Raw genomic sequence first — 17314 nt, 5'->3', positions numbered from 1 at the left:
GCTCTCCCATGTTGCCTCCTGCCATGGTAACAGTCCCTGAGCCCATTCTTTTGTTTACTTTCTATCAGCATTTACAAGATTTTAGCATATTTTTTCTTCCACCACACAAACAGAAGTTATTTTAGATATCTTTCCTGCTCTAATTCTCCCTCATGACACAGGCACAGTTCACCATCAAGGTCAGAGGTGCTCTAGTAATCTGGAGTAATAGCATTTGTCTTAGGCTTAAAGAGGTCAATGCTGTTGTTTTGTTCTGCGATGGTTCGTCTGTACTAGTAAGTAAATTATCTTTGCTACACTGATCACTAATATAGACTAACCGTTCAGCAGAGGTCCAGATGTGAAATTGACCTGATTAATATGTGTTTGATTTCTGTGTCTCGAAGAGCAGCTCTGTGAGCAGGACTGAGCAAGAAGGAACTGAAACCAGAGCAGCACCATCAATCAGGCAACTTGATGGGAAGGGGGCAGGAAAGGAGAGAAGTGTTCAAAAGAAGAGAATGAAGTGGGGGCTGAGAGGGAGGCAGAGAAAAGAGAGAGAGAGGAGTGGAAAAAATAAACAGGGGAGAGATAGAGGGGATAGGATATGGTCATGAAGAGAAAATGAACTAGAAAGAGAGATTCATGTGCACTCTGACCTTGAGGCAGAGCTGTAAATTCCATGCTGGCAACACACACACACACACACACACACACACACACACACATATGTATCTGTTATGGATGTCTCCTTGAGTTCCTCTTAATGAACATGATGTTAATTTCACTAGCCAGTACTTAGCAAACTCATTGTAGCTACTTCCAATAAAAAGGCTGAGCTACATCACACCAATCATGTTCATATTCATACCACACTTATTGATGTTATTGTCTTCCAGGTTGAGACTAAAAGGTACAACAGTCAGCACAGGGTCACTAGAGTTTATTTCAGGACGCTGTTCCTAAATCAGTTCCTGTAGATCACACTCACTTTGGTGTACTAATGTCAGGCGTGATGTGATGGACATTATTTTCATAGCAGGTTGTTTATTTATTTATTTATTTATTTATTCATTTGCTCAGTCCCTGAGTCAGTGCAGTGTGACCACTGGTGAAAAGAGCCCTCACCTCCTCAGCACCCAGATGGCACAGGCACGTGTCCACAGGCTCCTCGCCAGCAGGCTCCACGTCATCCCTGTGTGGTTTGGTGGCCCGCCATTGAGGTGAATAATAATGGCTCCGTTCTGTTACAGCAGAAGCCCTGCTGCTCCTGGTTCACCAAATAAACATCTTCTCTATCCGGAATTGGAATATAGCAACACAAAGTCTGTTGCTTTTTTGTTGATGTTGTTGCTCACTTGAATGTTTAGACTTTTCCAACGCTGTCATTTGATTTTGAGAAACAGGGAGGTGTTTAGTGAGGTCTGGATTTGGTGCTGTATGGAGCTGTGTAAGAAAAGCCCAATCTATTACATCATGGTCAGTGAGAGAGAAAGAATGGGGGTATGGATGGGGTTCAATACATGGCACCACCTCTCTCTCTCCCTCTCTCTCTCTCTCTCTCTCTCTCTCTCTCTCTTTCTCTCTCTCTCCTCCACTACTGGCCATGTGGAAAATCCTGCAACACACTGCTGTTAAAGTGATGGATGGCAGCCTGCTCACACACACATACACACACATACACAGGATGTCTGCTATGCCCTTCACAGCACGGCCTGCGAGAGTGTGCACAATATATGTTAGAAGTGGGGGGTGGGGGGTTGATGGAAGACGCTTGATACAGATTACAGAGCTGCAGCCATTAAAAGAGGTACACTAGACGTTTATGGAGGGTCTCTCAGCTCTTGTGAAATTACTCTGTCTGCTAAGAGAACACACTCTTTCCTCTGCACAGGGATTTCACTCATGCTGGCATTCATGCTATCACTTTCCCAAACAAGACATCTTTGTTCTTGGATAAGACAGAGACAGAGATGGTGAGAGATAAACAGAAGCACTGAGCACAAGATTGTAAGTGTGATCTTACGAAGGGAGATGAAAGGAATCTTTTTCTGTGCGTGTGTGTGGGTGTGTGTGGATGTGTGGGTGTGTTGGGGGAGAGCGATTGATACAGCCTGCAGCTCAATAAACAAATCCTGCCTTTCTATCCTGAAAACATTGAGCTCTTTGCATTTTCTCAGAGGAAGAGGAAGTGAAACGTGTGATCACATCCAGGCTCAAGTCACGACGCTGCTGAAATGTTACATCAACCCCCATCTGGTTACGAGTAATCACGGCCTGTGTAGATGACACAACCATGACCTGACCAGCTCCCCTCATGCTCACAGCCAGTCATACTCTTTTATTTATGACTTCCTCTTTCTGCTTTCGATGCAAAGCAGAAGTGCGCACTTTCTGTTGTGAATCACGGCCAGGATTTGCCGACCTGCAAGAGACAGCGCTTTGCATATTTGTGCTACTAATATTTGCAGGGAAGCAGCTCCACCCAGCAGTGGGCTGTGTTTGGTTTGAAGCATGGTTGTGAGTTTTATGTGTGTGTGTATGTGTGTGTGTGTGTTAATCTCTTCATCAGCCACACTGTGTACACGTGTAAATAGTCTGGCTCTGCTCCTGTGGCCTCCTCCCACTTCTCATCACCAACAACAATTAATGGAAGTGGTGGGCGGATTTCCCTCTCACTGTGTGACCCTTGATGGATACACACACACAGACACACAAACACCCCCTCACACACACACACACACACACACACACACACGGCTGACTGCAGGGCTACTACTACAGAAATGCTACCCTCTCGATTTCTGAGCTTGTAGAATGTCAAGGCTGTGTGTTAATGTTTAAACAATGAACTCATGGCACATTATTTCTCGTTTGCGATCACTTCCTGAAGACTACTGATGTTTAATTAGCGGATTTTCCTTTTTAAATTGGCAGCTTATATTTTCTGAGAGATTGCGGAAGCACCGTTTGAGAACCTGTGAGCCGAGGGATCAAATCTCACTGACAGTGCTCTCAAGCTCCATTTATAGCATAGCAGTTATCTGAGAATATCAGCACACTCAGAAGAGTATAACCCACATCACAGGGTGCTGTTACAGGAAAATAAAGTCAGGAGGGTATGATATGACCTGGCGTGAAGCAGAGAAATGCATCTCCTGTCAGCGATGAGGGGTAAAAACAGACACAAATACAGGATGGCTAAAATAAACTGGATTTATTAACTAAAAAAACACAAAACAGGAACCCAGACGAACCCAGACATGACAAGACGTGACAAAAGACGACAAGGATTCCACGACACTGCGGCACGGCTAAATACACGTGACAATTAACACATGAGGAACAGGTGTGCAGAGGTGGAGCGGAATAAACAAGGGCGGGGCGGACTAAACAAGGGCGGGGCAGACACGTGACACAGAACATAAACAAACACACATGGCCAAAGTCCGGGGTGGATCCTGACATCTCCTTCATATGAATTACCATGAGATAATTATTTTCCTATAACAGCACATCCTCAAGTCTATCTATAAAAATGCTGCATCCACTCCACAAGTCCTATCACTAACTAAAGAATTACTAACTAACTAACAAAAGTGAACTACTGTCTGAGGCATGCTGTTATAGGTAAATAATCAACACGGCATGACTGATAATTCAACTCTCTTTAAAAATGTTTACAAATGCTCTTTTAAAGCTATTATCATCATCTCAAGCTGAGTTTTCTAAATTATTGGGCAGAAGCTCTTTATTTCAAGCAAAAATATTCACCCATGTCAGCAGTAGAAGTGTGATCAAATACTGAAGACAAGAACCTGATCTGTATCTGGTGCAAAGGGTAATTATATCAAACCTGCAATTATTTCCATATAGTAAAGGTCCTACTGGCATGATTTGGTTCTTCTTATATATTTTTAATGCTATTTTAAGTTTAATTCATTCATTCATTTTCTACCGCTTATCCGAACTACCTCGGGTCACGGAGAGCCTGTGCCTATCTCAGGCGTCATCGGGCATCAAGGCAGGATACAACCTGGACGGAGTGCCAACCCATCGCAGGGCACACACACACACTCTCATTCAAGTTTAATTCAATTAAATTCAATTTTATTTGAATATGGACATTGTCTCAAAGTAACTTTACAGAACATAAGAAACCTAATACAAAAAGATTTATATAATACAAAGATTCAAGATTAACATTAGACTTATATTTAATATTTATGTGTTTGTATTGATCTCTAATGAACAAGTCTGAGGTGACTGTGGGGAGGAAAAACTCCCTTAAATGGAAGAGGAAGAAACCTTGAGATGAACCAGACTCAAAAGGGAACCTCATCCTCATGTGGATGACACTGGAGGGTGTGATTATAAACTGTTATAAACACCAAAGTGTGTTATTATGAATAATGTCCTTTCTACAGTCAGATACAGTCTGATAATTGTGTATTGATTAGAGGAGGCTGTTGTCCTCAAAGGCTACATGGAGTTGGCATTTATTCACTGAATGTCTGAAATTCAACTGGAGCTGGTACATCTCTGTATACCTCTAGATGGGTAGAAAATGAGAAGCGTTAGAAACATTTAACAAGAGGACTTGGTTAATGAGAGCACACACACGTACTTGCCTGTGTGGAGAAGGTTATATGTATTATTATGTGTATAGTAGCAGTGGCTCAGCGTGAACGAGGTCACGGGAGCCAAAGCTGAGCATGAGACAAAGCATTTTTATTTTGAACAAAGTCAGCAGAAATAGAGGACATCCTCAGGAAATAAGCGGAGTACAGAGTTAAGTTCTTCTGCGAAGTCACTGTCATGACCTAGAAGAGGAGTCTACATCATCCGCAATGTACAACACCTGATCCTGAACTTAAAAACTTATCTTAACACCACAGACACACTTCACGTAGTAACACCAAGAAAAAAGTGCTCTTTAGCTAGCCAACATTGTCGTCTCCAGTAGCAGGTAGAGTTCAGAATCTGGGTTGGTGTAGATCCAAGTTCTATACATGTGCCAGGATTGAGCAAAAATAATAACAAAAAGACGCAATGCAAAATTAGTGATGCATTCAACGTGACACATTATGAAATGATCATTTGCTTATTACAAATGTGTGTGATTGTTCCTTATGTTGTGCAGGATGAAGTGGACAACTTGAGTCCTGTTCTCAGGGACAATCCACAGCTTCATGAAGAAGTGAAAAGCTGGGTAAAAGACCAAAAGGTGCAGGAAATATTTATGCAAGGTAAGACACTATCAAAGAATACAACATTGCAATGATGGCATGTTCCCTTCTTACAAATCGCACACTGTGTGTGTGTGTGTCCACAAGGATAACTCTAGCAGTTTGGCTGGTTTGCATAAATAAATGCTTTTTATGAATGGTTGGGTGTATGGGTGGGTGTATGGGTAGGTGTGTATAGGTGAGTGTATGGGTGGGTGTATAGGTGGGTGTATAGGTGGGTATATGGGTAGGTGTGTATGGGTGTGTGTATGGGTGGGTGTATGGGTAGGTGTGTATAGGTGTGTGTATGGGTGGGTGTATAGGTGTGTGTATGGGTGGGTGTATAGGTGTGTGTATGGGTGGGTGTATAGGTGGGTGTATGGGTAGGTGTGTATAGGTGTGTGTATGGGTGGGTGTATAGGTGGGTGTATGGGTGGGTGTATGGGTAGGTGTGTATAGGTGTGTGTATGGGTGGGTGTATGGGTAGGTGTGTATGGGTGTGTGTATGGGTGGGTGTATGGGTAGGTGTGTATAGGTGTGTGTATGGGTGGGTGTATAGGTGTGTGTATGGGTGGGTGTATAGGTGGGTGTATGGGTAGGTGTGTATAGGTGTGTGTATGGGTGGGTGTATAGGTGGGTGTATGGGTGGGTGTATGGGTAGGTGTGTATAGGTGTGTGTATGGGTGGGTGTATGGGTGGGTGTATAGGTGTGTGTATGGGTGGGTGTATAGGTGTGTGTATAGGTGGGTGTATGGGTGGGTGTATGGGTGTGTGTATGGGTGTATGGGTAGGTGTGGGTGTGTGGGTGGAGCCAGAAGATTCTGTTCTGGTGGCTTTTGGCATGAGTTCTTGTTTACAATGTCCACAGCAGCAGCATTCCAGACCAACAATTAGATATAATTGTTAAACTTGGCAGCTGGCATCAGACAGCAGAATGGAAAGAATCTCCAAGCAAAGGATTTGGTCTCTGATTGGGGTGGAGAGAGGGAGAGAGGGAGAGAGAACAGAAAATGCAACGTGTGCTTTAGTCCTGTGCTTAGACTTGTGTGAATGCACATGTGTCTGCTTGGAGAGCTGCTGTGTTCACTGGTTTGGGTACAGCAGATATTGAGCAGTAATGAAAGGAAATAGTCTGGACTCCTCTAATGAGGTGCGGATCTCGAGGGGACACATGACAGTCCAGTGCACTTCACAACGGGCAGGCTTTCACACCACAGCCTGGCTCTCTCAAAAAGAGTGGTGGTACATGGATGTGTTTCATTTAGTCATGCTTACACTGAGAGCTTGTTCAGGTAATAAAATGCTAGCTTACTGAGACTAGCATTATTCAGGATGTTTTACGCTAGTCTTATTCAACCAATCATCTTTCATTTCAGCATAATGATACTGTTGTATATAGAACATATGTATATGTATATATATTATATTAAATTGTTTTAAAAATTATTTTCCTCTTGAGTTTCATGGGAAGAAATTTTGATCAAAATTTATAAGATTGTTTTGAAAAATTGTTGTACTTTACAGGTCTTATGTTTAGACAGTTTTTGTTCTTAAAAACTGTTATTTAACTAATAAATATTTGTTAAATAGTTAATCATAGCTGTACAGTTCATGATGGTGTGTCCCATGTATTCTGCATGTATCCTGCTCTGAAGAACTCAGAGAAACACACCGCAATCATACTAATATCCTTTTAATAGTATTTTCTTATGATATGTTAATATGTTCATGTGTACTCAATTATAAACAAAAATTATTATTAGAAAGATAAATTATCTGATAAGATAAACTTTATTGAGCCCACAGTGGGGAACTTCACTATGGAGTATATAGAGTGAAACTAGCCGATGGTTCTCATCTGTTTTTCTTTTGCATCTTCTAACAACAGATTTTGCTCCTCTGTCTTCTGTCCAATTTTTCTAGGTCCCTATTCTTTAAATGGATACCGCGTACGTGTTTACAGGCAAGACTCAGCCACCCAGTGGTTCACGGGCATCATTACTCATCACGACCTCTTCAGCCGCACTATGGTTGTGATGAATGATCAGGTAGAGCCAGTTAAAACCACTGCCATTGTTAAACCCAGTCATCTTCAAATATATCTATATGGGTAACCTGTATCCAGCCAGATCGTGTACTGTCAGTTTCCTTACTGTCTCCCACTCCTGTCTGTAGGTACTAGAGCCTCAGAACGTTGATCCCTCTATGGTACAGATGACCTTTCTGGACAATGTGGTCCATTCTTTGTTGAAAGGAGAAAATATAGGCATCACATCCAGAAGGAGATCACGCTCTAGCCAGAATAGCAACACTGCCCACGTGAGTACTGCAATTGCTGCTTGGAAGCACACATACTCACACACACAACCTCACTTCACACAGGCACACACTGCCTGTTTGTGTTGTGCTGTTTAGTAGTAGTTATTCAACTTACCTAAGTTTCAGTCTGTTTAAAACCATAAATTCACGTAGTCAGAGTCTCTGTTTGTTTATGCTTTGCTCTGTGCACTGTGTGCCGTTTGCTGGCCATGTGCTCTTTTTGTAGCTAGCTTTTAAAGTAAAGTTCCTATGTGCTTAAAAGTCTTGTTTCTTTTTTTATATTAATTTTTTTAAGAATGAAAGTCTAGAGCCTTGTAGTATTTCTGGTCCCTTTATTATTAACAAGACGTCTCTGTTCCGTTTTGTTTTATTTTATTTTCTGTTTTGTTCTCTTCTCTTTTGTTTCTTTGTGAAAAACATAATTTGGGGATATGCAAGCAGACCACAGGAGGGAGACCAAGTGGCAACACAGGAAGCACTCAGGTACTGGGCTGCGCCCCCTCTCCATAGCATTAGAGCTGTTTATCTAGAATCTGCATATCCCTCTGTAATTCTGTAGACACAGTACTGTTCTGGCTAGCCTCTGCATATCCCGCTTGTACTATTTTTATTTGTAGTTCACCAATAACTGCGTGCCAGTTTTTCTAGCATGAATGAGTGCATAGAGTCTATTAAACTATGGAGCAGAGAAAAGCCATAGGAACTCTCCTTTTAAGGCTAGTGCTGTGACTCCATTTTTGATAGACTGTCTGTAGTGCAGTTCGGGACAGACAAGAATATGTTGAAATGGGGTTCCCTTTCCTTTCCTTTCCTTTCCTTTCCTTTCCTTTCCTTTCCTTATATTTCTTGTGAAGATTTGGTATTATATATTAGTGGTGCTAGTGGTTGTTTGTGTATTTGAACCCAGTGCTGGAAAAAGAAACATATGCCAAATTTAATTACAATCCAGTCCTCCTTATGGTGGCCATCACTGGTGTTTTTGTGTGTGTCTACTTGTCTCCGGGTTGCTCACAGGGTCATTACACACGTGCCCAGGCCAACAGTCCCAGACCGGTGATGAACTCATCAGGCTCTGCTACCAAGCAGGGTTCACAGGCCCAGCAGCAACAGTCCCAGCATGCTCAGCAGCAGGTATCCCAGCAGCACCAACAACAGCTGCAGTCATCACCAGGGCAACAGCGCTTGTCCCGATCAACGCGTAGGAAGGGATCAGACAGCAGCATCCCAGATGATGAGAAGATCAAAGAGGAAAAGATGGACTCTGGAGGTGGAAGAGGAGGTAACCTCCTACTACAATTTACCAATAACTTTAGTGTCTATTTTTCAGCTGTAGCCAGATTAAAACCTTCACTGGCCCTTCTTTTACATTTAATTATTCTGTTTTGAAAATGTCATTAAAATAGCAATGTCATGGTTTATATTTAAGCGCTTACAAACCAATAAATGCACAATCAACTCCATAGAGTTAAAATTTGCTTTGTTTTGGATTGGCTTTTCCAGCCAGATTCTGAATATCATTCATATCATTTATAGATACTGACTGATGTATTTTTGGTGTTATATATATAGGTATTCTAGATGTTCTGGATTTTGTGCCTAGTAAAGTAAAAACTTATGAAGGCAGTTGGTTGTCGACCACAGCCACAGCATGTAATGTCAGCTCATCGAGCCTGGAGGATGGAGTTAATGCTCTCAATGCAGTCAAATGGACTTCTGAAGTGTTCAGAAATGCACCAGAAGCTGCGCTGTCATGTCTAATACAGCACTCACTTAAGAATCAATACATGTTTAACCCGAAATCCTCCCTTGTTTGGAATTATTCAAAAGCACTTTTTTTGGTGCATCATTCTAGGAATGTAAAACTTTATGGGCCTAGCTGACCTCTCTTTTGTGAATTCTTGTGCTGCAGATGTTACAAGGAACAAATCAAAACAGATGGTGAGCAAACGGAGGAAAGCTGAAGATGAAGAGAAGAAGGCTGGCCTTAAACGGATAAAGATGGAGGCATCAGATCTTTCAGAGAGCAGCGACTCTGAGAACTCCAATAAGAGGCACCTGGACTCATCCTCAGAACCATGCTCTGAAAATGAACTGAAAAGTAAGGGCAGTTTAAAAGCCAGTGAGGAAGAGGAGAATTCCCAGAGCTGCAAGGATCTAGAGGAACCTGATGCCAATAGCAGGATGTCACCCTGGGAGGAGGAATCTACTGTAGATAAGATTGTCAAGCCAACAGCCATGGAAGTGGTGCCCTCTGCCAAGAGCGAACATACAGGGGAGAGGAGGTCCCCGGTACGGCCTTCCCTACAGCCCCCTCCCAGCCCCTGTGCACACCCTCAGAACTTAGGTCCTGCTGAGGTTCACGGGTGCATTGTGGAAATAAAAAGCACTGTGAAAACTCTCCCCAAGGATCATTTTAGCACAGGGGCACAAAGAACACACACACCAAAGTGTGTAATTGACATCACAGAGGACTCTAGCTCCCACCCAACAACCAGAGAGAACTTAGAGGCTGTGTCTGCCCTTTTGGCCTCTCAGAAACATGAAACTTTTGTCCCTGAAGCCAGACATGTTGTGCTAAACCCCTCAGTCTCTGAATGCAGGAAGCCAGAGGGTGAGCTGCAGCATCAGTTAGGCCAGAACTTGGGCAGCAAGATAGAATTTGCCAACTCTGAGGTTATCCGACCTGTGGCTTCGGTAAGCGAATCAGCTGCTGTGGCCGAAAGAGAAAGGGAGAAAATACAGCAGCAGTACCCTTCAATCATGCCTTGCATCAAGAATGCTTCCCTTGCTGAAGATGTTCGAAAACCACAGAAACTTAGCTCATCACCAGATGTGGCCAAGTCCAAGTCCAACCCTTCACCTGACATCTTTAATCCTAAGTGCAATCCCTCTCCTGACGCTATGAAGTCGAAAACCCACAGTGTCCTGGAGGCCATGAAGCCTAAACCAAACACTTCCCCTGAAGTGACCAAACACAAAGGACGACACAATGACAACCCCCCATCCACTGTTGCCCGGTTGTCTGCTAAGTCAGATGCAGAAATCCCACGCTCCAGCTTCAAGCCTGTTCCTGCTCGAACTAATCCCTCTGAGTCCACCAAGAGCCCTCTGATCGTTGACAAAAATGAGCACTTTACAGTGTATCGTGACCCAGCACTGGTGCGGCCTGAGGCCAAGAACAACCATGTTACTTACCTTCCTCCCCACCTCCATCCACTCCACAGCTCCTCTCACGCTACTTGCCTGACACCTAGCTCACACCACCACTCCCACCTATTACCTGCATCTTCCCTGAGCCCACACCCTTCGGTGCACCACCCCTTGCTTCCCACCGTGTTGCCTGCCATTCCACCGACGTCCCTGCTGGGTGGCCACCCTCGCCTTGACTCAGGTGGACTCAGTCATCTGGCTCTAGCTCATCACCACTCACACCAGCAACAACAGTTTTTGCAACAGCAACCGCCCCCACCGCTGCTGCCCCAGACACATGGTGGAGCTGGCTACAACCAGCTGGGCCTATACCCCATCATTTGGCAGTACCATAATGGCACGCAGCATTCCTATCCTCCTGGACTTAGCCTGCCTGGGTCAAAGTGGGTGCATCCAGAAAATGCTGTGAACTCAGATGTTAGCCTGCCAAGGGTAAGAATATCACCATTTTTTCCTCATCTAAACCAGTGTTTAGGTTCTCCATAGTATGCTGTTTAAAACGGAGATACTGAGATTACTATAGGCTGTTGTAAGTAGCGTTAATCAAGATCCTTTTCATTTAGAAAGTTTAAGGTTTGTTTTATGACTCAAACAGTGAGACAAAGAAACAGGAATAAGGAACAAAATCAGTAATGATGTGCAAGTCAGTTGTGCTTACCGTGATGATACCTAGATGGATGTAAAAATCTTTATCTGTGTGTTTGGGTGTGTGTCTGTGTGTTACAGAACACCTCCAGCCCCTGGATCCATCAGCCCACCCCTGTGAGCTCAGCAGACAGCCTAGGGATTCTGAGCCATGTCCCAGGTAGACCAGCCAGTGCTGACCCCCACAGGCCCCTTAAAATCACATCACACTCCAGCCCTCCACTCTCTAAAACATCTGCAGATCATCATAAAGGGTGAGTACACACACAAAGCTCTCGAAACTTGAAATGTCTTTAAAATTAAACTAATTTATTCTCATTTACCAACCATGCCCATAACTCAAATGTGTGAAACCATAATTATGTTACAATATGCCATAAAAGTCCAAAATATACTTGGTAAGGTACAATATAGTACAGTCTATAACACAGAGGTCAGTTCAATTCTTGCTATGCTTTCGGGTGTTACTGATTGTACAGGTCATTACATTACTGCACTGTCTCTGTATGATCTGCTTGTTATGTTGGCAATGATATATAATGATATGGTCTGGATTTAGACTAAATGGATATATGAAAAAGGCAATTTTGCAATTTAGGGAAGTAAAATTGGCCTGTATTATATCAGTCTAAGAAATGTTTAAGATCATATGTTGCAGAGCCAATAGTTTCTGTAAACGTGAAGTTTGTTTGAAACATTTCTACATTTCTGCCATTTAGAAGACACTTATATAGAGTGACTTACGTTTTTATTTCAATAAACCAGTATTTACCATAAGTTTTGGAAAAATCTTAATTTATTGGATTTAAATTTATTTTAATCAATACTCTAAAAAAGTATGAACAACATGCAGAAATATGCAAATATAATTCTTTTATTTTTGTGAGGGTCATAGTGAGAGGGCCATCGTGAACCTGTCCTGAGAACACTAAATGCAAGACAGGAATACACACTGGATGGGACATTGTTGTATCATTGAACATATGATTGATAAAATTCTCTATGTTTTTCCATTTCTCAGGGAGTTGGAAAGTAAGGTTTTTGTAGATCCTATGCGTGGCCTGGTAACAGCCCATCTGAAGCAGGAGCCAGACCGAAGCCGGACACCCAACAGTATAGAGTTGCAGCGTCTCTACATGGATTCATCTCACATAAAGCAGCAGACACAGCCTCCCCGCCTGCCACTGGACAACCCAGACCGGGCCATTAAGTACAAGGAGGAGAACCGCCGCATTCTACAGGAGAGTATTGAGGTGGCCCCCTTTACTGCCAAGATCCGGTCAGGAGAGCTAGAGCGTGAGCCCTATGCTCGCATTCCCTCCCTCCCCATTAGTGGACCACCTAAGGAGAATGAACATTCTTCCTCTGATCTTTATAAGTACAAGCACTCTGCTGTTCAATCACTTCCGCAGAGCAACTATTTCACCACCCTGTCCAACAGTGTGGTGAATGAGCCACCCCGTCTCTATCCTTCCAAAGAGCTCACCTCCCTTTCTGTTTCAAGTCCCCTGCCTCTGGGCTCCTACACCAGTAGCAGAGGCAGTGCAAAGTCCCTGTCCAAGCCTCCCCCACTCATCAAGCACCAGCCAGAGGGTGAGGGCCTGGTGGGGAAGATCAGCGAGCAGCTCAGTCAACAGGTGGCCCTGAACCCCCTCAGTACCACAGCAGCAGCCAGTGAACGCCACAGTCCAGCTGTCTCACCCTCAAACCAACTCAGGAGCATGCCTGCCCTGCACAGGGCACCTGTCTTTCATCCGCCCACCCAGCAAACACTGGACCGCAAGGAGGCTGGCTGCGGTCGCCTCTCCCCGCCCACACTCACCCCCATTCAGCCAGTCAGTGTGGCTGGGAAGGTATCAGAGCAACAGAAGCCCCCCACTCTGCTGCCAGAGCTCAGGGAGGTGAAGAGCAGTGTAGAGCTGGGTTCCAGTGAGTCATGGAGGTCTGACTCACAGAACCATGATAAAACAGCTCAGTGGCACTCAGACAAAAGTGAAGGGAAGCCACAGGCAGCCACAGCCTCTGTTATTGTTCGCTCTAGAACCTGCATTAAGTATGACAGCTCACCGGGCTCTAAGACTGGCACCAAGGAGACATCTGTCAGTAGGCCACATACAGGCAAAAACCAACTGGACTGCACTAAACTGACTGAGACGAGAGAACCTGGAAGAGTTATCCAGCAAAACACAAATAGGGAGGATTTTTTTTTGCAATACAAAAAGAACTTTGTCCGAGTCTCCCATGGCAGCTTTCCCAGCTCTGCAGTAGCTGTTGTTAACTCAAAGTGCAATAGCAGTACTGATGTAACCACTTCTGCCTCTGCTGCTTCCACATACAATGCGCTAAGTCGAGGCACAACTGAACTGCCATATTCCACCCCAGCTGCTCAGGGCAGCTGTAACATTAACAGACTAGATGGCCCTGTACCCAAGTGCAGGACTCCAACCGGCCCTGAGCTGCAGGAGTGCAATGCCAGGACATCCTCCCCCAGTGGCCAGCTGCTGCAGCCTGGTTTGTCCCCAGCTCCACAGCCCTACTCTGGGAACTTCATCCACCTGAAGAAGCACAAGGCCGCCTTGGCTGCTGCCCAGTCCCGTGGATCAAGCAGTGCCTCAGAGAGCGAAGGCAGCAGTCGATCCTCTCAGGAATCACCCACCATCATCAACCAGGACCGTGCCTCACCTGGCAACCCAGCCAGCAAAGCCTGCCCCTTACCCAATGGCCAGTCATCACAGATGAACCAGCCCAACTACCACAAGCTGAAGAAAGCTTGGCTCACTCGGCACTCAGAGGAAGATCGTAACACAAACAAGGTGGAGAAGATGCCCGATGCCGTCTCTGAGATCATTAAGCCGTGCACAGTGAACCTAGTAGCATCCACCTCCAGTGATGCAGAGATAGGCAAAGATGGCAAATGCCTAGAGGATAAAATGAGCCTGGAGGAAAGGAAACCGCGGCGAGGTCCCTCCAAGCGGCCACATGACTCCGGCTCGGACAGTGGTGATGACTCAGATGGCAGTGACAGCAAGCAGGAGCAGAGAGCAAAGAGGCAGCCTAAGCCCACCTACAAGAAAAAACAGAATGACATGCAAAAGAAGAAAGGGGAGAATGAAAAGGATGAGGATGATATCAAGCCCAATGGCATTTTCAGAAGTGCCAAGGAGAAAACCAAACTTAAACTGGCCAGCAGCAGTAAGTTTCAGGTCAAAATAACAAACCTTGCCATACATTTTGGTTTGGCCCCAATGATTAGTAAAAAAAAATAAAATAAAATAAATTATGAAAACTATAAAAACTCATTAAATATTCCAGGCTTAAAATCACAGATACCACAGAAGGTATTAAATAAATCAGACAGAGAGCAGTTTAGACTTTTCTGATTTTCTCCATAAGAAAAGACGAATCAAAAACAAGTGTGTGCAAATTAAAGTAGGCTTTAAAGTGTGCACTACTGTATAGATAGGGTTGTTAACTGTTAATTTGAGTTTGAGTTTCTTGTGTTTTTTCTTGTGTTATCTTATTCAGTTACAGAAAAAAACATTTTTACTCTAGAAATAAAGCTTTTAAAATCTTTAAATCTGAAATCTAAACAATCGTGATCTTTGATCACTACATGATCTAAATTGTGGTATTGATTTCTAAAGAGAAAAATATTGCATGTCAGAAATAGAGAGTCTGGGAGTGAGTCACTCACATCTGGACTGCAGCTGTGGAGGTTTCAAAGGAATGTTCAACTTTTATGTGAAATAAATCTTGCCAAGGCATGTTAAGTGTGCCTCTAACCAGAGAGCATTTAGCTGGCCCCTTGTATTATTGTTACATAGAGGAGCATTAATATCATATTACATGTGATCCATTACACACAGTCACTCTGAATTGTCATGTTTCATAACTGTAGTCATAATACTGAGCCAGTGAAGTCACATAGGTGTGACTGAATGATGAAAACGTCACCGTCTTATACTCATATCTTCCAACTGACGTTTCATTCATGTTTTTATTAGGTGCTTAGTATCACACATCAGCCTGCATGAGAAAATGATAAGAAAGTTTTGCATTATTACTTGAATTTGTTCTGTGTGATTTTTGTTCACGAGTCATGGATGGAAATGTTTTACCTACTGATTTGCCAAGCACAGTAACTTACATAAGCAAAACATACATAAAGGATCAACTATCAGCCAACGTTCAGATGTCTCTTAATATATTTGTGCTTTGTGTGTGCATGCATGTTCAGACGGTATTCCTCGCTCAGTGCTGAAAGACTGGAGGAAAGTGAAGAAGCTGAAGCAAACGGGTGAGTCCTTCCTGCAGGATGATTCATGTTCAGAGATTGGCCCCAACCTGCAGAAGTGCCGCGAGTGCCGCTCTATCCGCACCAAGAAAGGAGAAGAGCCCACCCACTCTCCTGTCTTCTGCCGCTTCTACTATTTCCGCCGGTAAGAGAGTCACTGACACCAGTGAGTGTCCAAGATGCTAAAATAGAGTTTTAAGTTCAGTGATACTGGTAATACAACAGAAACCACCACTTTAGTTGGGCTACATAACTGATATTGTGAGCTAATAGTCATAACCAAGACTGCCTGCCATAGCAAGGGAATCAAGTCAAAGATCCTTTTTCATGGCAGACGGTAAAAGTCAAATCTTGTGCTCCAGTGATCTGGCTTAGCCTAAACTGGACAAATCATCCCCTGTATTCTAAATATATTCTATTTTTAATTCCTTGCTGTTTACTGGCCATCTGTAATCTTCTATAAGTGGCCTGAGAGGACATGAGCTCTGCCAAAAAAGAGTTTCTTGTGTTTAATCACAGACAATGGCAGGCCTGGCCATGTTATAATGACATCACTCCAGATTTGGACAAAATCATGTAGTTGTCCACTCAGTTTTTTTCATAACCTGAATTAGTGTGGTCATTAAAGCTTGTGCAAATTAAGCAGGGTTAGGAAAATATTGTTTTGGGGCCTGTTTATAGCAGCTTGTCTTTCCATTTTCTACGTACACACACACACACACACACACACACACACACTGTATTATTTCATTACTGTTGTAGCTCTTGTCATTGTCTTCCACGTCTATTTCATCAATTCTCTAACCACTATTTTTTCCTCACTCATTCTGTAGCCTTTCATATAGTAAGAACGGAGTTATCCGGATCGATGGCTTCTCATACCCTGACCAGCACGATGAGGAGGCTTTGAGTCTCTGGGCTCCAGATGCATGTGAAGAGAATGATCTGGACCTGGAAACCTCTAAATATATTCTCAGCTACATCGGAGACAAGTTCTGCCAGCTGGTCATGAGTGAGAAGACTGCAGCCACATGGATAAAAAAAGACGGTACTTTCACTATATCAGATTTTCTCCTATCTATGTTATGCTGTTCTCCTTTTCTTTGTTTCTCCTTTCTGGCTATATATTTAAATATGTCTAGAGAAACTTGATTTGTCATTTCAAATGACAGAATATGCGGCCAGATAAAGTCCAGAAACATTCTTGTTACATTACACATACACTAGCTTTTTTCTGCTGTCTGCTGACTGAGGAATATGAAATTATCCCATCTGTTGGTTTTAACACAGAGAGAGAAAGAAAGAAAATTCTCGCAATCTGCTCCTTGAACATCCATTTTATCCAGACTCTGTTTGCTTTGCCTCGCAGCCAAGATAGCCTGGAAACGGGCGGTGAGGGGGGTGCGTGAGAGCTGCGACGCATGCGAGGCCACATTGTTCAACATTCACTGGGTGTGCCAGAAATGTGGATTTGTGGTGTGCTTGGACTGCTACAAGGCAAAGGAGAAGAAGAACTCCAAAGGTCAGTTTTTGTTTTTACATTCAGTTATGCTTGGTGAGGGTCACACACCGAACTGCACCGATGTCTCTACGTCATGCCTGCTAGGAGCGGGACAGGGCAGATGGTGCACTTCCTGCT

General features: G+C 43.7%; 1 protein-coding gene across 4 annotated transcripts in view; it reads left to right on the top strand.

Moving 5' to 3' along the window:
* Positions 1 to 17314, top strand: part of jmjd1cb (jumonji domain containing 1Cb) — a 110118-nt gene that overhangs the window by 81558 nt on the left and 11246 nt on the right. For 2 of the 4 annotated variants that reach the window (XM_060864008.1, XM_060864011.1), the window contains 11 exons: positions 5123 to 5228; positions 7131 to 7255; positions 7383 to 7526; positions 7965 to 8009; positions 8541 to 8805; positions 9436 to 11168; positions 11463 to 11635; positions 12403 to 14573; positions 15619 to 15820; positions 16509 to 16723; positions 17045 to 17197. In XM_060864008.1, the coding sequence (XP_060719991.1) occupies positions 5123 to 5228; positions 7131 to 7255; positions 7383 to 7526; positions 7965 to 8009; positions 8541 to 8805; positions 9436 to 11168; positions 11463 to 11635; positions 12403 to 14573; positions 15619 to 15820; positions 16509 to 16723; positions 17045 to 17197 (5332 nt within the window). The remainder of the gene's footprint in view (positions 1 to 5122; positions 5229 to 7130; positions 7256 to 7382; positions 7527 to 7964; positions 8010 to 8540; positions 8806 to 9435; positions 11169 to 11462; positions 11636 to 12402; positions 14574 to 15618; positions 15821 to 16508; positions 16724 to 17044; positions 17198 to 17314) is intronic. The other 2 variants (XM_060864009.1, XM_060864010.1) reach the window with 2 other exon arrangements.

The sequence above is a fragment of the Tachysurus vachellii genome, chromosome 2 (genome assembly GCF_030014155.1).
Source record: "Tachysurus vachellii isolate PV-2020 chromosome 2, HZAU_Pvac_v1, whole genome shotgun sequence".
NCBI lineage: Eukaryota > Metazoa > Chordata > Actinopteri > Siluriformes > Bagridae > Tachysurus > Tachysurus vachellii.
Note: the sequence above shows the minus strand (reverse complement) of the source record. Positions and strands in the feature narration are given on the sequence as shown.